Source organism: Podarcis tiliguerta (assembly GCF_965153285.1).
Source record: "Podarcis tiliguerta genome assembly, chromosome: 11".
NCBI classification, from domain to species: Eukaryota; Metazoa; Chordata; class Lepidosauria; order Squamata; family Lacertidae; genus Podarcis; species Podarcis tiliguerta.
In genome coordinates, this window is record NC_139544.1 from 63,125,759 (window position 1) to 63,143,351 (window position 17,593).

Here is a 17,593-nt window from a genome sequence, read left to right on the forward strand (position 1 = left end):
GCGGAGGGGCAGCGCGCTGGCACCGCGGGGCGACTGGGAGAGCGATGCGCCGCTGCGGGGCGCGTCCGTCCGGGGCGCTGCAGGGCGGCCGGTCCGTCGGGGCTGCGCGGCTCGTGCCCGCGCGGCGGCGGCGGCGGCAGGCGAGGAGTTAAGGGTGGCCCCGCCCGCGCCGCCGCGGCTCCGCCTCCGCCGGTGCCTCCGCTCGCTCCGGGGCCGCCGCAGACCAGCCGCGATCGCCGCGCCGCGCCCGGAGCCCCGACGCCGCCGCCGCCGCCGCCCTCGCTGCCCGCCCGCCCGCCCGCCCGCGCCCTCCGGCCCGCTGCTCCTCCCGTCCGGCCCGGGCTGGCCCGGGCGCCCCGCCCCGCTCTCCCCGCGCCGCCGCCGCCCGCCATGTGAAGGGGGCCGGGGGTGCTGCGGGCCGCCCCGGCGATGGAGCGCGAGAAGGCGGCGTCGGGGGCGCGTCGGCCGGCGCTCTCGCTGCGGCTGGACGAGGCGGGCGAGGGCGGCGAGGGGGCGGCGGCGGGCGGGGGCGGCGGGGGCTGGGCGGGCGGGGGGCGGCTGCGGCCCTCCTCCTACCGGGCCCTGCGCAGCGCCGTCTCCACGCTGGCGCGCATCGACGACTTCTACTGCGAGAAGATCGGCGCCGGCTTCTTCTCCGAGGTCTTCAAGGTGAGCGGCGGCGGCGGCGGGCCGCGCGGGAGGCTGGCGGGGGCCGGGGGAAATCTGACAGCCCCGCGCTGGGCGGGCGGGGGCGGGGTGTCCTCTGTTGGGTGGGCAGCTCCGTCAGAGCAGCCCTGTCAAGCCCTTGGGGTCCGCAGGCGGGGGGGGGGCGCTGTGCCACTTGTGCCCCCCGCCGCCTGCTCGGGCAGTTGGCACGCATGCCCGTGGTCTGGGCCAGGCCCTGTCATGACAGCTGGGAGGCGTGTTGTTGTCATGGGGCTGGCATGGCGCCCTGGCACAGTGTGCTTTGTTCTTTGGGGTGGGGAGAGGGTGTCCCTTCTGGGCGCCCCCACCCGTGCCTGTTCTCCTCTGTCAGTGTGCGAGTGGGAGGGTCCCGCTCTCTGTTGACAGCCTGGGTGAGGTGGGAGGGGACGGTGCCAAGGGGCAGGGCTGGCATTTTTCGGCCACTCCGGAGGGTGCAGCTGGGGCACACTTGGAGAAGCAGCACCCCCTCTATGAGAGTGACCATGTGGGCACTGCCCTCTAGCCCCAGATGTGGAGGCTGGGGTGCCCTGGGGCAGAGAGGAGGCGGCGGCCAGCCACCTGGGGCAGCATGCATGAGGCCCAGGTGAGCTGGGCAAGGATTTTGAGGGGGCCAGAAGGTTGAGGCCCCCACGAGAGACAGGAAGGCAGGCTTGGAACAGGTGGCGGGTTGGTGCCCGATGGCTGGCAGAAGGAAGGCTGCCCCTCTGTGGAGCCTTTGGCTTGCAGGGAGCTCCTCTGTCCTGAGGGCTGGCGAGGCTCCCGGGTTTCACCCTCACACTTCTGGGCCCCTGGCACGAAGTAGCTGGCACAGTGCCACTGCTCGGGGGTCAAAATACCTTCTGTTCGCATCTCCCCTTCCTCCCACTTCCCACTCTGCTCAGAGCATCTGCCCGGCATGCAGAAGGCGCAACTTCCGTCCCCAGGAGAAAAACATGGCGAGCTGATGCTGCCAGTCAGTGCTTGCAATACTCAGCCTGGTGGGCTGTTGCTCTGACTCTGTGCCTGAGCCCTTCTCTCTCAGCTGCAGTGCTGGCCTACCTCGCAGGCTTCTTGGAACATCTCCTGAGGCGTGTGAAATGCTGTTGTCCTCTGAGGGGGGAGCCGAGGGGGGCAGAGGGTGGGCCTGGGAGAGCCAGGGGGTCTGTCCTGCCCTGGTGGAGGAGGAGAGTGGGGCAGGGTGGGGAGGGGCCCGCTCCTTCGGCTGAGGATGCCAGGGTCAGGCTCCGTCCAGCGCTCCCTCTTCCAGAATAGCCAGAGTCTCTGCTGTGCCCGCTCTTCGGTGTGGGACCCCGAGTGACTGGATAAACTCTGCCTGGTAGATCCATCCCTCTGGCCCTGGGGCTCCTCCAGAGTCACCCACGAGGTTTCGGGCACAAAGATGGTCCTGGCTGACAGCTGCTGCAGCCTGGGTGGTGTCAAAACCCTCTCCCCCCACTTTCACCCCCTTGGCAGTGCTCCTCTGCTAAAGGCAAGGCAAGCCGGGCAGGGGCTGAGGGACACATCCTGACTTGGGAGTGGAGACCCGCTGTGTTCTGGACTGGCCACGTCCCTCGCAAGAGGCCTCAATGCAGGCTGTGATCTGACCCTGAGCACCGTCCGGCCTCCTGCCAGTCAGCTGGCCTTCTGCCCATGTGCAAACTTCCAGGAGAGATTCAGGACAGGGAAAAGAAAGCCCTTCTTCACACAGGGCATCGCTGAACTGTGGAACTCCCTCCCACTGGAGGCCACCAACTTGGGTGCCTTTAAAAGAGGATTTAGATTAATTCAGGAAGGGACACCAAGCTCTCAGCGGTTGGCAGCCGGGATGGCTCTGCTGTGCCTCCACGGGGGCAGCCAGGCCTCTTCTGGATCCCACTTTCTGGAAACTTGATGAGGGGTGAGGCTTCTGGTGCTCAGATCCGTGGTGAGGTGAGTCCCCTTTGGCCTGACCCAAGGCTTTCTGTTGGTCTTAGGGGAGCCCTCCTTGCCTGCCTGCCACTGCCACTGGCTTGCCCTGTGGCTGCTTGGGAAGGGGGCACCTTCCACTGCCAGCCCCGGTGCCCAGGAGGCCCCCCCCCGGAGAGGCTAAGGAGGGCGCTTGGCCAAGAGCCACCCTCCCTCCCTTCCCAGGCCTCTCCTGGCCGGGCTCTTTGCACTCAGCCCTGAAGGTGTCCCAGTTGTTGTTCTCTGGAGGGAGCAGTGCATGCTGGGATCCTGCCAGTTCTTGGCAGGACTTTGGGAAGGAGCAGAGGGAACGGCAGAGCGGCAAAGTCCCCGTCGGTGCCCGGGCAGGGGAGGAAGTGGGAGGGCTCTCAATTAGTCCTGGCAGCTGGGCTGCGGGGAAGGGGCAAGGTGCAGTTGCTCGGGAGATTGCATTCTGCACGTGTGTGTGTGCGTGTGTGTGGCATGCAGGATCCCAGGCAGGGCCAGTTGGGCCGGCCAGGGCTTTGCCTCGGCTCCTGAGTCATCCGGCCTGGCCTATCCAGCTTCTCCGCTGCCAGGCAGATGCCACCCGCTTTTCGGCCAAGGACAGAGTTGCCACACGTGCACAGCCTTGCTTTGCGGACCTAGGGCAGGGGGTTCCCCCTGTGTCGGTTCTTGCCAGGGCAGCCAAAGGCCTTTTGACCCTTGAGCTCCTCTCGGCCAAGAGGGCAGGCCAGGGTGCCACTCTGTACAAATCCGGGTGCCCTGAACTCCTGTGTGTTTGGGCTGCCCCAGAGATTCTTGCAGCTGGCCTCCCTCGGGGGATTTCGACCCAGGGTTGGCTGATCACCCCGTGGGGCTGGCGGCTTTGTGGGGTCCTGTGCAGGAGGGTCTCCAGTCACCAGGACAGAGGCAGCTGCTGCTGCTGATCCTTTGGCCTTTTCCAGCCCCCAATCCCCCAGATTTGCCCCACTGTCTCCACAAAGGCAGCTGCGCCTGAGCAAAGGCCCCGTCCGCTTCTCCTCCTCAAAAAAGGACTTGTCCTCTGCAATTCCAGGAGCAGCTAAAAGCGTCACATGCAAATTAAAGCGGCAGATACAGAGTTATGTGTTGTGTATTTTGGGGGGCGGCTGAAACTAGGAAAGGTTTTGCAGGGCTGCGAAGGCCCCATCGAAAGCCCCCTAACCAGAGATGTCTCTTCCTACGCTGAGCCCCAAGGCCTGTAAACTGAGAGCAGCCGCTCTGTGGCGCAGAGCAGGATTCACCAGACTGGTGCTCTCCAAATGTCCTGGACCACAGCCCCCCACCTGATGGGATTTGTAGTCCAGGGGAGCGGCAGGGCGCCCGGTTGGCAGAGGCGCTGGGTGCAGGGCATGCATTCCTCTCTTGGGCCTCTCTGAGCCAAGCGCATTTGCTCCTTGGCTGAATAATCCTGGCACTGGGGAGGGCACTCTGGGGCAGAACCCCAAGAGGAGGGTGGACTAGATGACCGCTGAGGTTCCCCTCATCCTGGGTCCCACAAGAGGCTGGCTTGCCCCTGCCTGCATTGCGCTTGCCAGCCCAAGGGGGCTCTTGGGTCTGATTGGGTCCCCCCCCCCCCCCGTGTCTGCTGGCACTGATCCTGAGCGCCTCCGCCTTGGCTCCTGCCGGCCAGCCAGCGCTTGTTTCCAGGATCCGCCCTTCCTTCCGTCCCTCGCTGGGTCTCTCCTTGGCCTCTTGCGCTTCCCCCACAGAGTGGACCCCACATGCCTGGGCTGCTCTGTGTCTCTGGGCCAGTCCCAGCTTGCTAAAGTATTTTGTAAATACTGGAAGAGATGCTCAGGAGCCCTGGCTTGTGTTTGGGGTCTGGCGGCTGCCTTGGGAGTCAGGAAGGAGGAATTGGCCAAGCTCCAATCCTGGGCCTTTCCCGGCCCCTCGCGGCTTGACTTGCTCGCTCGAGTCACCTGGAGGTCTCTGCCTCTGCTTGCTCTGGGTGGCTTGCTATGGGTCCCCTGGATGCAGCGATGAGGATGCAAACCTTGCCTTGGGGGCAGGGAGGGGGGTGTTCTGGTCTCTCTCGCCCACCCCCAACTACATACAGTGGGGAGCCCAGATTTCTGCCTGGAGGTTTTCTGCGCAAGCCGTGCGCAGGGTTTGCATTCGTGGATTTGTGTCTCTGTGTTGCACACGATCACACTGGCATTTGCTGAAGGGACGCTGCTGTGGGGCTTGGAGGCGCTGCCTACCTCGCAAGGCTGGCGTTGCCCCACAATGAACAGCAAGGGCTCAGCCCTCCACCTCCGGATTTGGAAAACTGGAGCAGAAGCGAAAGCTGAGGTGGTTATTTCCACCATCCAAGAAAGACAGAAAAATCCAGTTGTGATCCCTGCGTTGTGGTGGGTTGGACGAGAAAGATGACCCCTGGGATCCCTTCCAACAAGTAGTCAAAGGAGGCTCCCAGCAGAGAACGGCATTCACAAACACACATGCACTGCACAGCCTCTGCCCCCCCCCCAGGCTCCCCTGCCCCCCTTGGTGCCTGGGCCAGAGTTCTGGGGCCCCTGGGGCCCCAAATGTCACTCGGTTGCTGCTTCCCACTGGGAGGGGTGCCCCAAGTTGCCCAGGCCTGGCCTGGCAGCTGTGCCCTGCGCTGCGTGTGCCCGTGGGCTGGAGTTTGGTCTGGAGGAGGGCAAGGCCTGGTGTAGCCTCTGCCGCCTTGAAGGCTGCCCACCCACCTGCCGGCCGCGAGGAGTGGGCTCGGAAGCCACGGGGTGGGTGGGGAGGCCCAGCTGGGCCCCAGCTGCTGCCGGGAGGGAGGTGGGTGGCCGCAGCAGCAGAGCTTGGCTCTGGGAATGTGCCCGGATTGCAGGCCCCGTGCCAGGAGTGGGTGGCATCGCTGCAGGAATCTCTGCCTGCTCCTCTCGGAGCTGGAGAACATCAACAGCCCCCCCCCCCAGTCATTTACAGAGGAGCAGGCCAGCTCGTGACTCCTGCCTGCCAGCCAGCCAGGGTGTCCCCAGACCGGGTGCCATTTCGGATTCCCCCCCCCCCGTTTGGAGTGTCTTGGCAGGGACCCTGCCCTCCTCTGTGCCAGGGGCCGCTTTGAGGAATGAGCACTGGCCTCTGAGCCTTGTGTGCGAGGTGCCCCTGCCTCTGCCCTCTTGGAGGGGGGCACCCCTCCCCCACTCTCCCCTCCTCAGGCAGACTCTCCCAGCCTGGCCTGCCGCCTCTGATCTCCTTCCCGGCTTGTGCAGAGGGATTATTAGGGTCATTAGGTGCCGCACCCAGCCCAGGGCTCATTAGAGGGGAATTAGAAGCCGGCTAATCTGGGTTTGCCCCTGCTTTGCCCTGGCGGGCAGCCGAAGCCACTCAGAGGGTGCCCACCCACACAGAGGCACCCAGCGGGGGGACCAGGAGCAATAGCAGGAGGCATGGATTTTGGAGTGGGGTGTGTGTGTGTGTGTGTGTGTGCGCGCGCGCGCGTGTGTGTGTGTGTGTAGAAGCAACCCCTTGTGATCTCTGGCCCACTCTGTAGGGTGTGCACTTCTTTGCAATTTGTGGGGCCTGCTTTGGCCTTTTCAGCTGTGATTCCTGCATTGCAGGGGGTTGGTCTGGATGACCCTGAGGGTCCCCTTCCAGCTCTCCCATTCTAGGATCTCTGCTGACAGCAGGACAGACGGAAGAAAGCTGGGGGGGGGGGGAGAGAGAGAGAGACATGCGTGGCTTTTCTAGGACCTGCCGGTTGCTCCCCTGATCTGGGGGTCCCTTTTTCTGGGGATTCCCCCTGCCACCCCCAGCTCTTTCTGTGCTGCCCCTTTGCCTCTGGGGCTGGCTTGCCCCACTAGGAAGGTGCCAAAGTCTGCAGGGGCACAGAAGGCCTTGCCGGGGGTGGGAATGGGGGGTGGGAAGCCCTTCCTGAGCCAGGAGGAGTTCTGAGAAAGCAGCTGGAGGTGAGAGGCCGTGGGTCTTGGCCGAGGGCCAGCCAGACTGGGGAGGGGCTTCCACGCTGCTCTTCCTGAGCCCAGCCCTCCTCTGTTAGCTGCTGCAGCCTGGGCCTGGCCCCTGGGGGGTGGGGAGGGCTGGAGCGTGTGGGGAAGCACAGCCTTCGAAGGGGTGGGGGTGGCAGCCGTGTGAAGGTCTTTGTTAGAGAAGCATAGCACTGGCAGGGACCACGAGGCAGGAATCTTGCAAGTGTGGCCACCTGCGCCCTTTGGAACTCCCTGCCTCTTGACTTCAGGGAGGCGATTTCGCTGCACCCTCTTTTTCGGCGCCTGCTAGAAACAGGTTTTGTTTTGACAAGCCTCCCCAGAGACTGAGAAGGTTGCTGCCGGTTTTAATCCATTTTTATTCCGTTGTTATTTTAGCTTTTTGAAAGTCTTAAATTATAGCTGTCGGTTGTTATTGATAATTTTATTGCTTAATCTTTTTTTTGTAAATGGAGGCTTTCTTGAACAAACAAGCAGTGTATAGATTTCATGAAATAAAGGCGGAATGACTTGACGCAGGAGGCTGCCTTGCCCTGCCTACCCCCTGCCCACTAGCCCCTCCTCTGGCGGCCAGAAGCTCTCCCAGGCCAAAGAGCCTGGCATCTTTTCCTGCTGAAGGTTGCACCCGGGGCCCTTCTGCGGGCAAAGCAGAGACTCTCTCGCTGGCCTGGGGCCCTTGAGCTGCCCTCCGAGGCAGTTTGGCCGCTGGCCCACTTAGCCCGGGCATCTCCTGCTTGGACTGGCAGCAGTGGCTTTGCAGGGTCCCCAGGCCAGCGAGAGACACCCTTCGCCAGCTGGAGAAGCTGCCAGGGCCCTAGCGGTGTACCAGCCGAGGGAGGCTCTGCCCTGTCCTTGCCACCCTCCGCGAATATCAGCGGCTGGATCAAGCCAGCTGTTCATCAGGTTCTGCCACATCCTGGTTTCAGAAACAGGCTGGGCTGTGCCAGTATTTGTCTGCTCTTGCCAACGCCAGTGTGGCCGTAATCAGGTCAATGCAGGCTGGAGCGAGGGGCCAGCAGTGGCAGAGGTTTGCGAGGGTGGCGGAAAGGGGAGGAGGTTTTTAAGCAGAGCTTGGAGGGCCGCCTGAAGGCGATTTTTGAGCTGTGATTTCTGCATTTCAGGGGTGGGCTGGATGACCCCTGGGGTCCCTTTGGGCTCAACGATTCTATGATTCTTCCGCTGTGGTTTCTGCATTTCAGGGGTGGGCTGGATGACCCCTGGGGTCCCTTCCAGCTCTGTGGTTCTAGGCCTCTTTCATGGGGGCTTTTTCCTCACTGTCGCTGTGGCCAGAGCTTCACATGGCAAGACCCGTTTCCCATAATCTTATGCAGGCTGCTAGCAAAACATTTCTCTGTCATGGCAAGTTGATGATCTCTTGGTTTTAATTTTCCTCTGCGGTTTTTATTGCATATAAATACCGTTGCTATAAGCCTCTTTGATTTTTTTTTTAAATGATGTAGCAGTATATACTTTTTTTTACACAAATAAATGAATAAGCTGGTCTCTCCAGAGGCTACTGCCCACAATGCCCATGTTTCACCTCCCCGGTTGGAGGAAGTCCATCTCTGCCAATTATGCCATTTGCTGGGAATCGCATGGTTGGAGAGAGCTGCTTCTGCTGTGCTCAGATCCTGCTTGTGGGATCCCTTTGGAGGGATCTGGTTGGCCCCTGTGAGAACAGGGTGCTGGACCAGATGGGCCTCTTCTGGCCTGATCCAGACTCAGGCCTCTTCTGATGTCCTTATTTTGCCACCAGGGCTGGAGAAACACCAGGGACAGGTTTGAAGCGTCTTTCAGACTCTTGCTGCTCATCGACAGCGTGTGTTTTTTAGTGTCCTGCCATCTTTTCCTGGTTTGTCCTCAAACAGCGACCCAGTAAGGCAGGCCAGGCCCCTTCTATTGTAGGAGCAGAAGAAAACAGTAACTTTATTGCCATAACTCTCGCTTTATTTTGTATTTGTGTACTTAAACCTAGATTGGTTTCTTTCCCTTTTTTTGTTGTGTAATGTTGAATTTATTCTTTGTTTGCTAAATTGTTGGTTTTTGAGTTTACTAACATGCTCTATTTTTGTGTTTTGATGTTTTGAATGTCTGCTGTCAGCTGCTTTGAGCAGAGCTCGTTTTGGAAAAGCGGCATAGAAGTAAAATCAACCAACCAACCAGCCAACTAAGGCTCTCCCGGCTGAGAGCTGGCCTGCCTGAACAGTTTTCACTTATAGCCCACCAACCCAACTCTGCAGCTGGGCAGAGAAAACTACACTCTTTCATCTTCTCACATAAAAAACCAAGAATAAGCCCCAAATACCTGCACCTCCCCAGCTCAGAAGGAGGATGGGGAATCCCCAACATAGAAGCATATTACATTGCCAACCAAATACGCCATATAATCCCATATATACTAGAAGATGAGACAAAACAATGGGTACACCTAGAGAGGGAAACATTTAAAAATACCTGCCCCACAGCATACCCACTCCTCCCAAACAAACAGTTTTCACTTAATGCTTCCTGGATGCGAACCCATCTCCTTCCCGTACGCTGCTGTGCACTATGTTCTGGATATTCAAAGTATTTGCACCAATGTTCAAAATTAGCCAGGCACATGTTGCCCCTGGCTCTCAGCCGCTTGCGACCAAGAGAAGATGCCCATTTGCCCGGATGGCGCCTGACGTCTCCCCCTCTGGAGGCGCCTGCCAGGGCATCCGTGGATCTGCTCTCATACACTAGCAACGCATCCTGTCGAATTTGATCAGTTATACATTATCTGCAGAATCAGAACGAATGTATTGAAAATTACAACTTTCACGTCATCTGGCCCCCAAAGGGCCACCGGGCACTCCGTTTTGGCAGCTGTAACCCTGGTTTGAGGAGCCATTTGGCACCTAGTTTCTATATCTGAGTTTCTATTTTTGTATAATCATTTTTATTAGTTTTACATATAATCACATTGTGTAACATCGTATCTTCTTATTAAATCTTTTTGGCTCAACTGAGCTTAATGGCTTCCCACCCACCTAATAGTTTACAAACTTACATTTTGCATCTTTGTATTTCACTTCCTTTCCTATTCTTGTTATATCAAGTTATTACATTGCTCATCCTGAATAGGTAGCAATTTTATCTTACAAATATTCAGATAACCCTGCTAGTGATGTTAATTGCTTACAGTTGTCTTTCAAACATAATATAAATTTATTCCAGTCTTTTCGAAATGCTTGATCTCGCTGGTTCCGGATTCTTCCCGCCAGTTCTATATCTGAGTTCCTAACTCTGGTTTGCACTGAAAGTCTCTCCCAGAAATGTAAACGCTAACATGCAATAAGCACATCAGTAGGTTAAAAATTCTCTTCTTCCAACTGTTTTGAAATCTCCCCCCAGCTGCGAGGGAAAGGGCACCGTGGCCCAATCCTTTTGCAATCCTCCCAGCCCAGAAGTGCTGACACTCGGCTCCAGCTGGGCAGGACTTCCCTAAGTGAGCGTTGGGCAGCCACCACAACCTCATTAGGAGGCTTGCCTGGCTCCGAGGCTGGAACTTATCTGGGCCAGATCTGCCTCCCTGGTGCCTCCCTGGCATTACAGGAGGTGCCTTCAAAGAGACCTTGCTGGGACAGAGGGGGCCACAAACTGGAGCGGGTTCCTTCTCTGCTGCCCGTGAAGCCGCCTTGTTTAGACGTAAACAGAGGCCCCAATTGTTCCCTCTTGCATGCTTTTGTGTTCCTTGGTGCTCACCTGGTCCCTGGGTGGCGCTGGCTTCGGACGACCTTGAAATGGGACCGAGGAGGGGAAAGGGTCAGGGATGAAGGGAGGTCAGGAGCCGGCAGGTCCCTCTCTCGGTATCTGAATGATAATCTTGGTCATTTGATTGCCCTTTTTACCCATTGTCTTTTTGATTGTATATATTGCTTGTTTTATGTTGCTATGGGACGCTGCGGGTAAAAGCCTCAGCGCCTAGGGCTTGCCGATTGAAAGGTCGGCGGTTCGAATCCCCGCGGCAGGGTGAGCTCCCGTTGCTCGGTCCCAGCACCTGCCAACCTAGCAGTTCGAAAGCACCCCTGGGTGCAAGTAGATAAATAGGGACCGCTTACTAGCGGGAAGGTAAACAGCGTTTCCGTGTGCTGCGCTGGCTTGCCAGATGCAGCTTCGTCACGCTGGCCACGTGACCCAGAAGTGTCTGCGGACAGCGCTGGCTCCCGGCCTCTTAAGTGAGATGAGCGCACAACCCTAGAGTCTGGCAAGACTGGCCCATACTGGCAGGGGTACCTTTACCTTTACCTTTATGTTGCTATGGCCATTGGCTAACGCGAATAAAGTTTATCTATCCGTCTGGCAAACGGGCCTTTCCTCCTGCGTCCGAATGCTGGAAGATTCAGGACAGAGAAAAGACAGTCCTTTTGCACATAGCGCAGAGTTGAACTACGGAACTCCCTCCCACATGAGACGGGGATGGCTGCTGACTTGGGTGGCTTTAAAGAGGATTAGACCAATTGATAGGGGAGAGGGCTACTGATAGCTCTGTCTCCAGGGCTGAATATCCGCAGCTGGAAACCACAGGACTTGCTCTTGGGCCTGAATCCTGCTTGGCGGTTTCCCTTTGGGGCGACTGCTTTGCCACTGCAGGATTAGAGAGCAGGGCTAGGAGGGCTCCCTCTGGCCTGATCCTGCCGCCGGGCTCTTCTTCTCATGTTCTGCTACAGCTAGAGTTTGGGTCAGCTCACATTCTTGACTTCCTTAGGCAAAGTTCTCCCGCTGCTGTTCTGAGCCCGCTCTGCCACATTTATTGATTCTTTTTTCTGCATTTATATTCCACCTTGAGCTCCTTGGAGAAAAGGTGGACCATAGAATTGTAGGAAGGGAGACGCACAAGGTCATCCGGAACAACCCCCTGCATTTCAGAAAATGAAGACAAGGCAACCTGCTGGATCCTCCCTGCCTGGGCTTTTATGGCTGGTGAGGGCTTGACCTCTGGTCCTGCTGGCTAGCTTCCGGCCTGGCTTTGGCACAGCAAGGGGCTGTGCGGGTTGGGATGGATGAGCCCTGGGTGTCCCTTCCAGCTCTACAACTCTATGATTGGAAGGACGAGCCAGATCAAAGTGTCTGCGATCGAGGAACATTAACTCTGTTATCTGGAGCCTGATCAGCCAGGCTGGATTCTGGAACATGCTTGGTTTTATCAGCCCTGCACTTTGGAGCAAATCCTGGAATGTGATTTACGGTTTTTCTATTCATTTCTGTAAGCCCGGAGGACGGGCCCTTCCTCCGAAGGGAGCTGGCAGAGGGGAGGTTCTGGAGAAGTCTCTGCTGCATAAATGTCAGGCTCCAAAATTGGACATCCTGCCTGAATAAACAGGCTGGGAAGGAGGCCTTAACCCTTTCAAGGCACTTGCATTTGAGTTTAGGGGTAAAGCGCCAGACATGAGTTTGGGGTGGAGTTTCCTTCCATGCTGCTGAGGGAGGGGGAGGCCTGGGGAGAGGGGAGGGGAATTGAGTTCACGTGTGTGTCATCTGTCGTCCCCCCCCCCCCCGCAGTCCCAGGAAGATCTGCGTCCTTTAGCAGAAAGGGGGGGGGGGAATCTGGTAGCATGTTAGAAGGTAGTCCTGCTCCATTACTGAGGACTAGAAGGCTGCTGCATGGCTTTTCCTTTGGCCAGACCCAACGGCTGGAGGGTCTGTGGGGCTGGCAGCCTCCTTAGTCCTCCGTCTTGCAGGGAGTCCCTGCCCTGAGGTGCTTCCTCTCTGCTTGCGGGGGGCAGTGGCAGACTCTGATGAAAGGCGACACCTGTGACAGGTGACCTCTGGGCCACCATTTGGTGAGAGAGAGCTCAATAATTGAAGGACTTGGCGGAAGGGATGCATTAGGGAGGCTGGGCTATCGCCTTTCACACACCAGGCCTTGGCAGCAGTTGGTGAGACACACACTCTGCCCCCTCCTCCTTGCCTGGCACCCGAGAGACTCTGCCCTGCTGAGCTCTGGGGCCTTGCAGGACAATGGTGGGAAGAGCTGGCATGGCCAAGGAGAGTCTTGGGGGTCTGTCTGTCCGGGGCACGGAAAATCATTGTGGAAGCACAGAATGGCTGAGTTGGAAGGGACCCCAGGGGTCATCTAGACCTACCCCTCGCAGTGCAGGAATAAATGCAGGTGGCAAACTCTCCTTCCTTGGAGGTTCTTAAGCAGAGGTGGGAGGGGTTTTTTAGCAGTGATTCCTGCATTGCCGGGGGCTGGACTAGAGGACCCTTGAAGGTCCCTCTGTGAAAGGCTGATGGCAGCCCTACGCCCAGCCCCACCCCACAGCATCCCCTGACCTGCGCTGGGGGGGTTAGGCCCTAGCCGATCATGCTGGGGTCGAGCCTTGGCCCACCTTGAGCTGCTCTCACCAGGCAGCCCTGCGCTAGGGGCAGACTCAGCCCCAGAACACTTCCAGGGTGATGTGAAGGCGTCACAAAGCAGAGGGTCCCTGAGCATGTGAAGAGTGCACCTGGGATTTGGGGGCATGGCGGCTGGAGGATGTGCTCTTCCGCTCGGTACAGGGCAGCTCAGTCGGTAAAGCATCTCCGGTTCGGGGGTTCAAGCCCCACATGGGGCAAAAGATTCCTGCATTGCAGGGGGTTGGACTAGATGACCCTGATGGTCCCTTCCAACTCTGCAGTTCTGTGATTCAGCTGGATGGTGCTCTTCTTTAGAGATGGGGCTGCTGTGAGGGGCTTCCTTCCCTCTGGGGTCCTGCAGCCACCAGCCCTGGGTCTCTCCTGCCCCCCACATCTGTTCTGCCCAGACCCCCTTGCCCCCTTCCTCCTCGCCTTCCCTGGGGCTGCAGGGGGGGAAGCAGCAAGAGGCGGCACAGGAGGAGCAGGCAGCCTCGCCCGCCGGCCTTGGAGCATCGACTAAAAAGGGCAAGAGCAGCAGCAGCTGATGGCAGCGGCCAGGAATCTGGGAGGCTGCCCCTCGGAGGAGGACTCCCTGCAGGGGGGAGAAGCAGCTGCTGGGCCTGGCTGGGGGGGGCGGCTGTCTCAGAGGCCTGCAGGTGTGGGCTGGCGCAGACGCCTCTCTCCCCTCCCCATGCCAGGAAGCCCGGGGGGGGGGGGGTCCTTCCTTGGGAGCAGCTTCTGGCTGGGCAGTCATGGAAAACCTCCCTTTTGCATAGCCCTTCTCCCCCCACCAGCTGCTTCCGTGGCATATGGAGAGCTGCAGAACGTGGGGGGGGGGGGCAGTGGCGAAGCTACCTGCTCTGGCTCTGGGAGCAACATACATTCGGGGGCATGGCTGTCGCGCATCCCGGGGGGGGGGTGCGCCACCTGCGGTGGGTGCGTTGGGGGGTGCGCAGCACACGGCACATGTCCTGGGACATTCACAGCGAGTGCCAGGCATCCCTGAAATGCACGGTGAGCACCGAGCGTCCCAGGGGGTGGGGGCAGGGGCAGCGGTGACGTCACCCCGCTCAGATGGCACCCAGGGAGACCGTCCTCCCTGTCCCCCACCTTCGAATACCAGTGTGGGGGGGGCACTAGGCCAGCATCATGTCCTCAAAGTGGTGTAATAGGAATTTTGAGGTCTTAGATATACGTTAAATGTTCATAAGTGTACCAGCCAAGCATGTACATTGATGGTATGTATAATGTATTTGGGGGGTGGTCTTGAGCTCCAGGGCAGGGAATTTCAAAAGTCTTTATAAGGCCTTGCACAGCAATTTTGGGGGTCCTCTTCCTCTCCTGCGTGTGAGGGGAGCACCCTGTTGCAACAGATCAATAAAGATCAAGCTTACTAGCTGCTTTGCTTCTCAATATTCTCTGCTTGGCCTGTTATTTTCTCCTACCAATAGGGAACCTACGTAAGGACTCTATATGGGCTCTTGGGTACCCCATAAGGGAAAAGGGCAGATTTTGTTTACAATAGTGGCCAATGACCCCCCTCTTCTGAGAAGCCCACAAGCCCACACGTATTTTATCAAAGTAATTGTTGCTGTATGTACGTTTTATTTTATTTGTATGTAGGTTTTATTTTATTTGTTTTTTTATCTTACATTTTAGAAATGTCCATTCAGTTGTTTTTTCCTTTAAATTTTTTGGGGCCCCCCAAGAGAGTGGGGGCCTTAAGCCAGAGCTTATTTAGCTTATACTCAGGGGCGAACGAAGGTGTCGTGACACCCGGGGCGGCAAACCGCTATGTACGGCGCATGTGTGGCTTCGCTACGTACGGCGCATGCACCAAATGCAGCAATGCCGCACATGCACTGTACATAGCAGTTTGCCAGTGGTGCCGCTCGAGCACCATATGGACGCATGTGCGCATGTGCAGAGTCGTTACAGACGTATGTACAGTGCATGTGCGGCGTTATTACACACGGCGCATGCATGTGACGCCGCACATGCGCTGTACATCGTGGTTTCCTGCCAGTGCTGGGATCCTCGGCTCGCGGCTGCAGCTGCAAACAGAGAATCCTCTACATGCAGCTGCGGTGGCGCAATGGCTGCTTGCGCCGCCGCAAGTCCCTGTAGGGTGCCTTCTTGTCACCCCCCAGACATGGCACCCAGGGCACCCCGTCCCCCCCCCCCGCTGTGACGCCAGTGCTTATACGTAAACCTGGCACTGAATGCAATAAATGGCAAAAGCTCCCCCCCCTCAAGGAACGGCTCCGCTCTCCCTGCAGGTGAGGCATCGCCAGTCGGGGCAGATCATGGTGCTGAAGATGAACAAGCTGATGAGTAACCGTGGCAACATGCTGCGCGAGGTCCAGCTGATGAACCGCCTCTCCCACCCCAACATCCTCCGGTGAGGCTGCCTCGGTGGGGGTGGGGGGCTCTGGCCAAAGGGGGGGCCCAGTCTGGCCGGAGGGGATTCCAGGTGCAGCCCCCCAACCTCCCCCTTCCATAGGTCTTTCGCAGGGACCTCAAAGAACAACTCCGGCCGGACTCTGGCTTCAGTTCAAAAAAGCCCACTTTTCTTTCCAGCAGAGGAGATGGAAAGGTCTGGGGAGTACATTGAGGGGGGTCTCAGTGTTAGAAAGTGGGGGTTTGAGTGGGCTGGGCTCCTCCTATCCCCCCCAAAAAAGTCTGGAGCTCTGTGTCCTCCTTCCTAGTTGCCAGAGGTGCTGTTCCCATTTTACAGACCGGGGACCTGAGGCTAACGGCTGCTTGCTCTTCTGCCCTGGGCAAGGGGTCGGAGGGGCGTGGGTGCATGAGGGGAGGGTCTCCCTGCGTCCTGACGGGCCCTTCTGTCTCCCCCTCTCATTCCAGGTTCATGGGCGTCTGCGTCCACCAAGGCCAGCTTCACGCGCTGACAGAGGTGAGGCTCACCTGCCTGCCCGCCTGGGCCCACAAAGGTGGATGGGGAGCCCCTGCCATCCCTCGAGGGGGGGCTGGGGGCCGGAGAGAGAGGCCGGGCGGGGGCCGCCTAGAACTATAGAATAGGGAGGTACCCCCAGAGGCCATCTAACCCACCCCTGCCGTTCCCCCCTGCAGTACATCAATGGTGGCAACCTGGAGCAGCTGCTGGACAGCCCCACCCCGCTGCCCTGGCCCGTCCGCATCAAGCTGGCCCTGGACATCGCCCGCGGCCTCCGCTACCTGCACAGCAAGGGCATCTTCCACCGCGACCTCACCTCCAAGGTAGGCATGGGGTGCCCCCCGGCCCCCTCCCCGCCCCCCTCTCCTTCCTCGGAGGCCTGTGACGCCTCTTCTTCCTCCCTCTGCCCAGAACTGCCTCGTGAGGAGTGAGGACAACGGCTACACCGCCGTCGTGGGAGACTTTGGCCTGGCGGAGAAGATCCCCACCTACAGGTGAGGCCGGTGGCCCTTCCTGGCCAGGGGGAGCCATTGGGGGGCCGGGGGTATCCTGCTGGGCTTCGGCTGACCTCTTTCTCCCTTTCTGCTTCCTCCCCAGTGACGGGGGCCAGAAGGAGCCTCTTGCCGTCGTCGGCTCTCCGTACTGGATGGCCCCAGAGGTCCTGCGTGGGGAGCTGTACAACGAAAAGGTAGGACCGTAAGGGGGACCCAAAGGGGGCCCATCTAGCCCCACAGCCCCTCCTCACAGGGAGACCACAAGCAGTGCACGACGGCCACAGGGCTGCCCTCCCAGGCATAGTCAGAAGCGCAGAATTGGAGAGTGCAAGGGACCATCGGGGTCATCTAGTCCAACCCCCTGCAATGCAGGATTCAAACCCACAACTCCTGAAATTAAGAGTCTCAGACACCACCATCTTCAGAGGATACGAAGCCATTGTGGCCAGTTGACTGGGCAATATATCATCCAAAACCGGTTTGATATCATGATATCGGTTTCATAATTTTTGACCTAGCAATATATTGTGAATCTGTGTGTGATTTTGCTATGCAAAAACCACAACACCGGAGAAACCGTAAAGCCACCTGATGCCTCTCCTTGGCTCCATCCTTATTCCAGACATTGTGCTATATCAGTGCATCATGATTAGGTAAACGGTGTTTCCATCACAGTGTCCCATTGTGCCAGAAGCGGTTTAGTTCTGCTGGCCACATGACCCGGAAAGCTGTCTGTGGACAAACGCCGGCTCCCTCGGCCTGAAGCAAGATGAGCATTGCAGCCCCATAGTCACCTTGGACTGGACTGAACCATCCAGGCATCCTTTACCTTTACCTTTTATATTGTGATGTCTAGCTGATGATATATAATACGATATTGACGATATTGCTCAGGCCTAGTGGCTGATGGTCAAGAATAGGCTCACCCTCCCTGGATAAAAATCAAAATCAAAATCAATGTATTATGTATACCCCACCCATCTGGCTGGGTTTCCCCAGCCACTCTTTTAGAGCTACCCAAGTCAGAAGGTCTTTTGAGAGGGAGATCCCTTGTTCATGGGCTGCATGGAGGAATGTCAGGACGTTAGAAGAGCCTGCAGGATGGGGCCAAGGTGGACCCTCGAGTCCAGCCTCCTGCTCTCTCTCATAGAGCCCAGCGAGTTGCCTCAGTGGGAAACCAGCAAGCCAGGCCTGAGGGCAAGAGCAGTGCTGTCTTCTCCTGGGGCTTCCAGCCTCTGGTCTTCAGAAGC

At 58.4% G+C, this 17,593-nt stretch overlaps 1 protein-coding gene across 1 annotated transcript in view; it reads left to right on the forward strand.

Annotated features, from left to right (window-relative positions):
• Window positions 1–414: 414 nt before the first annotated feature.
• TESK1 (testis associated actin remodelling kinase 1) overlaps window positions 415–17,593 on the forward strand; it is a 29,105-nt gene continuing 11,926 nt past the window's right edge. The window contains exons 1-6 of the mRNA XM_083402871.1: window positions 415–669; window positions 15,215–15,336; window positions 15,801–15,849; window positions 16,026–16,172; window positions 16,261–16,343; window positions 16,447–16,537. Coding sequence (XP_083258997.1) covers window positions 430–669; window positions 15,215–15,336; window positions 15,801–15,849; window positions 16,026–16,172; window positions 16,261–16,343; window positions 16,447–16,537 — 732 coding nt within the window. The 5' untranslated portion in view covers window positions 415–429. The remainder of the gene's footprint in view (window positions 670–15,214; window positions 15,337–15,800; window positions 15,850–16,025; window positions 16,173–16,260; window positions 16,344–16,446; window positions 16,538–17,593) is intronic.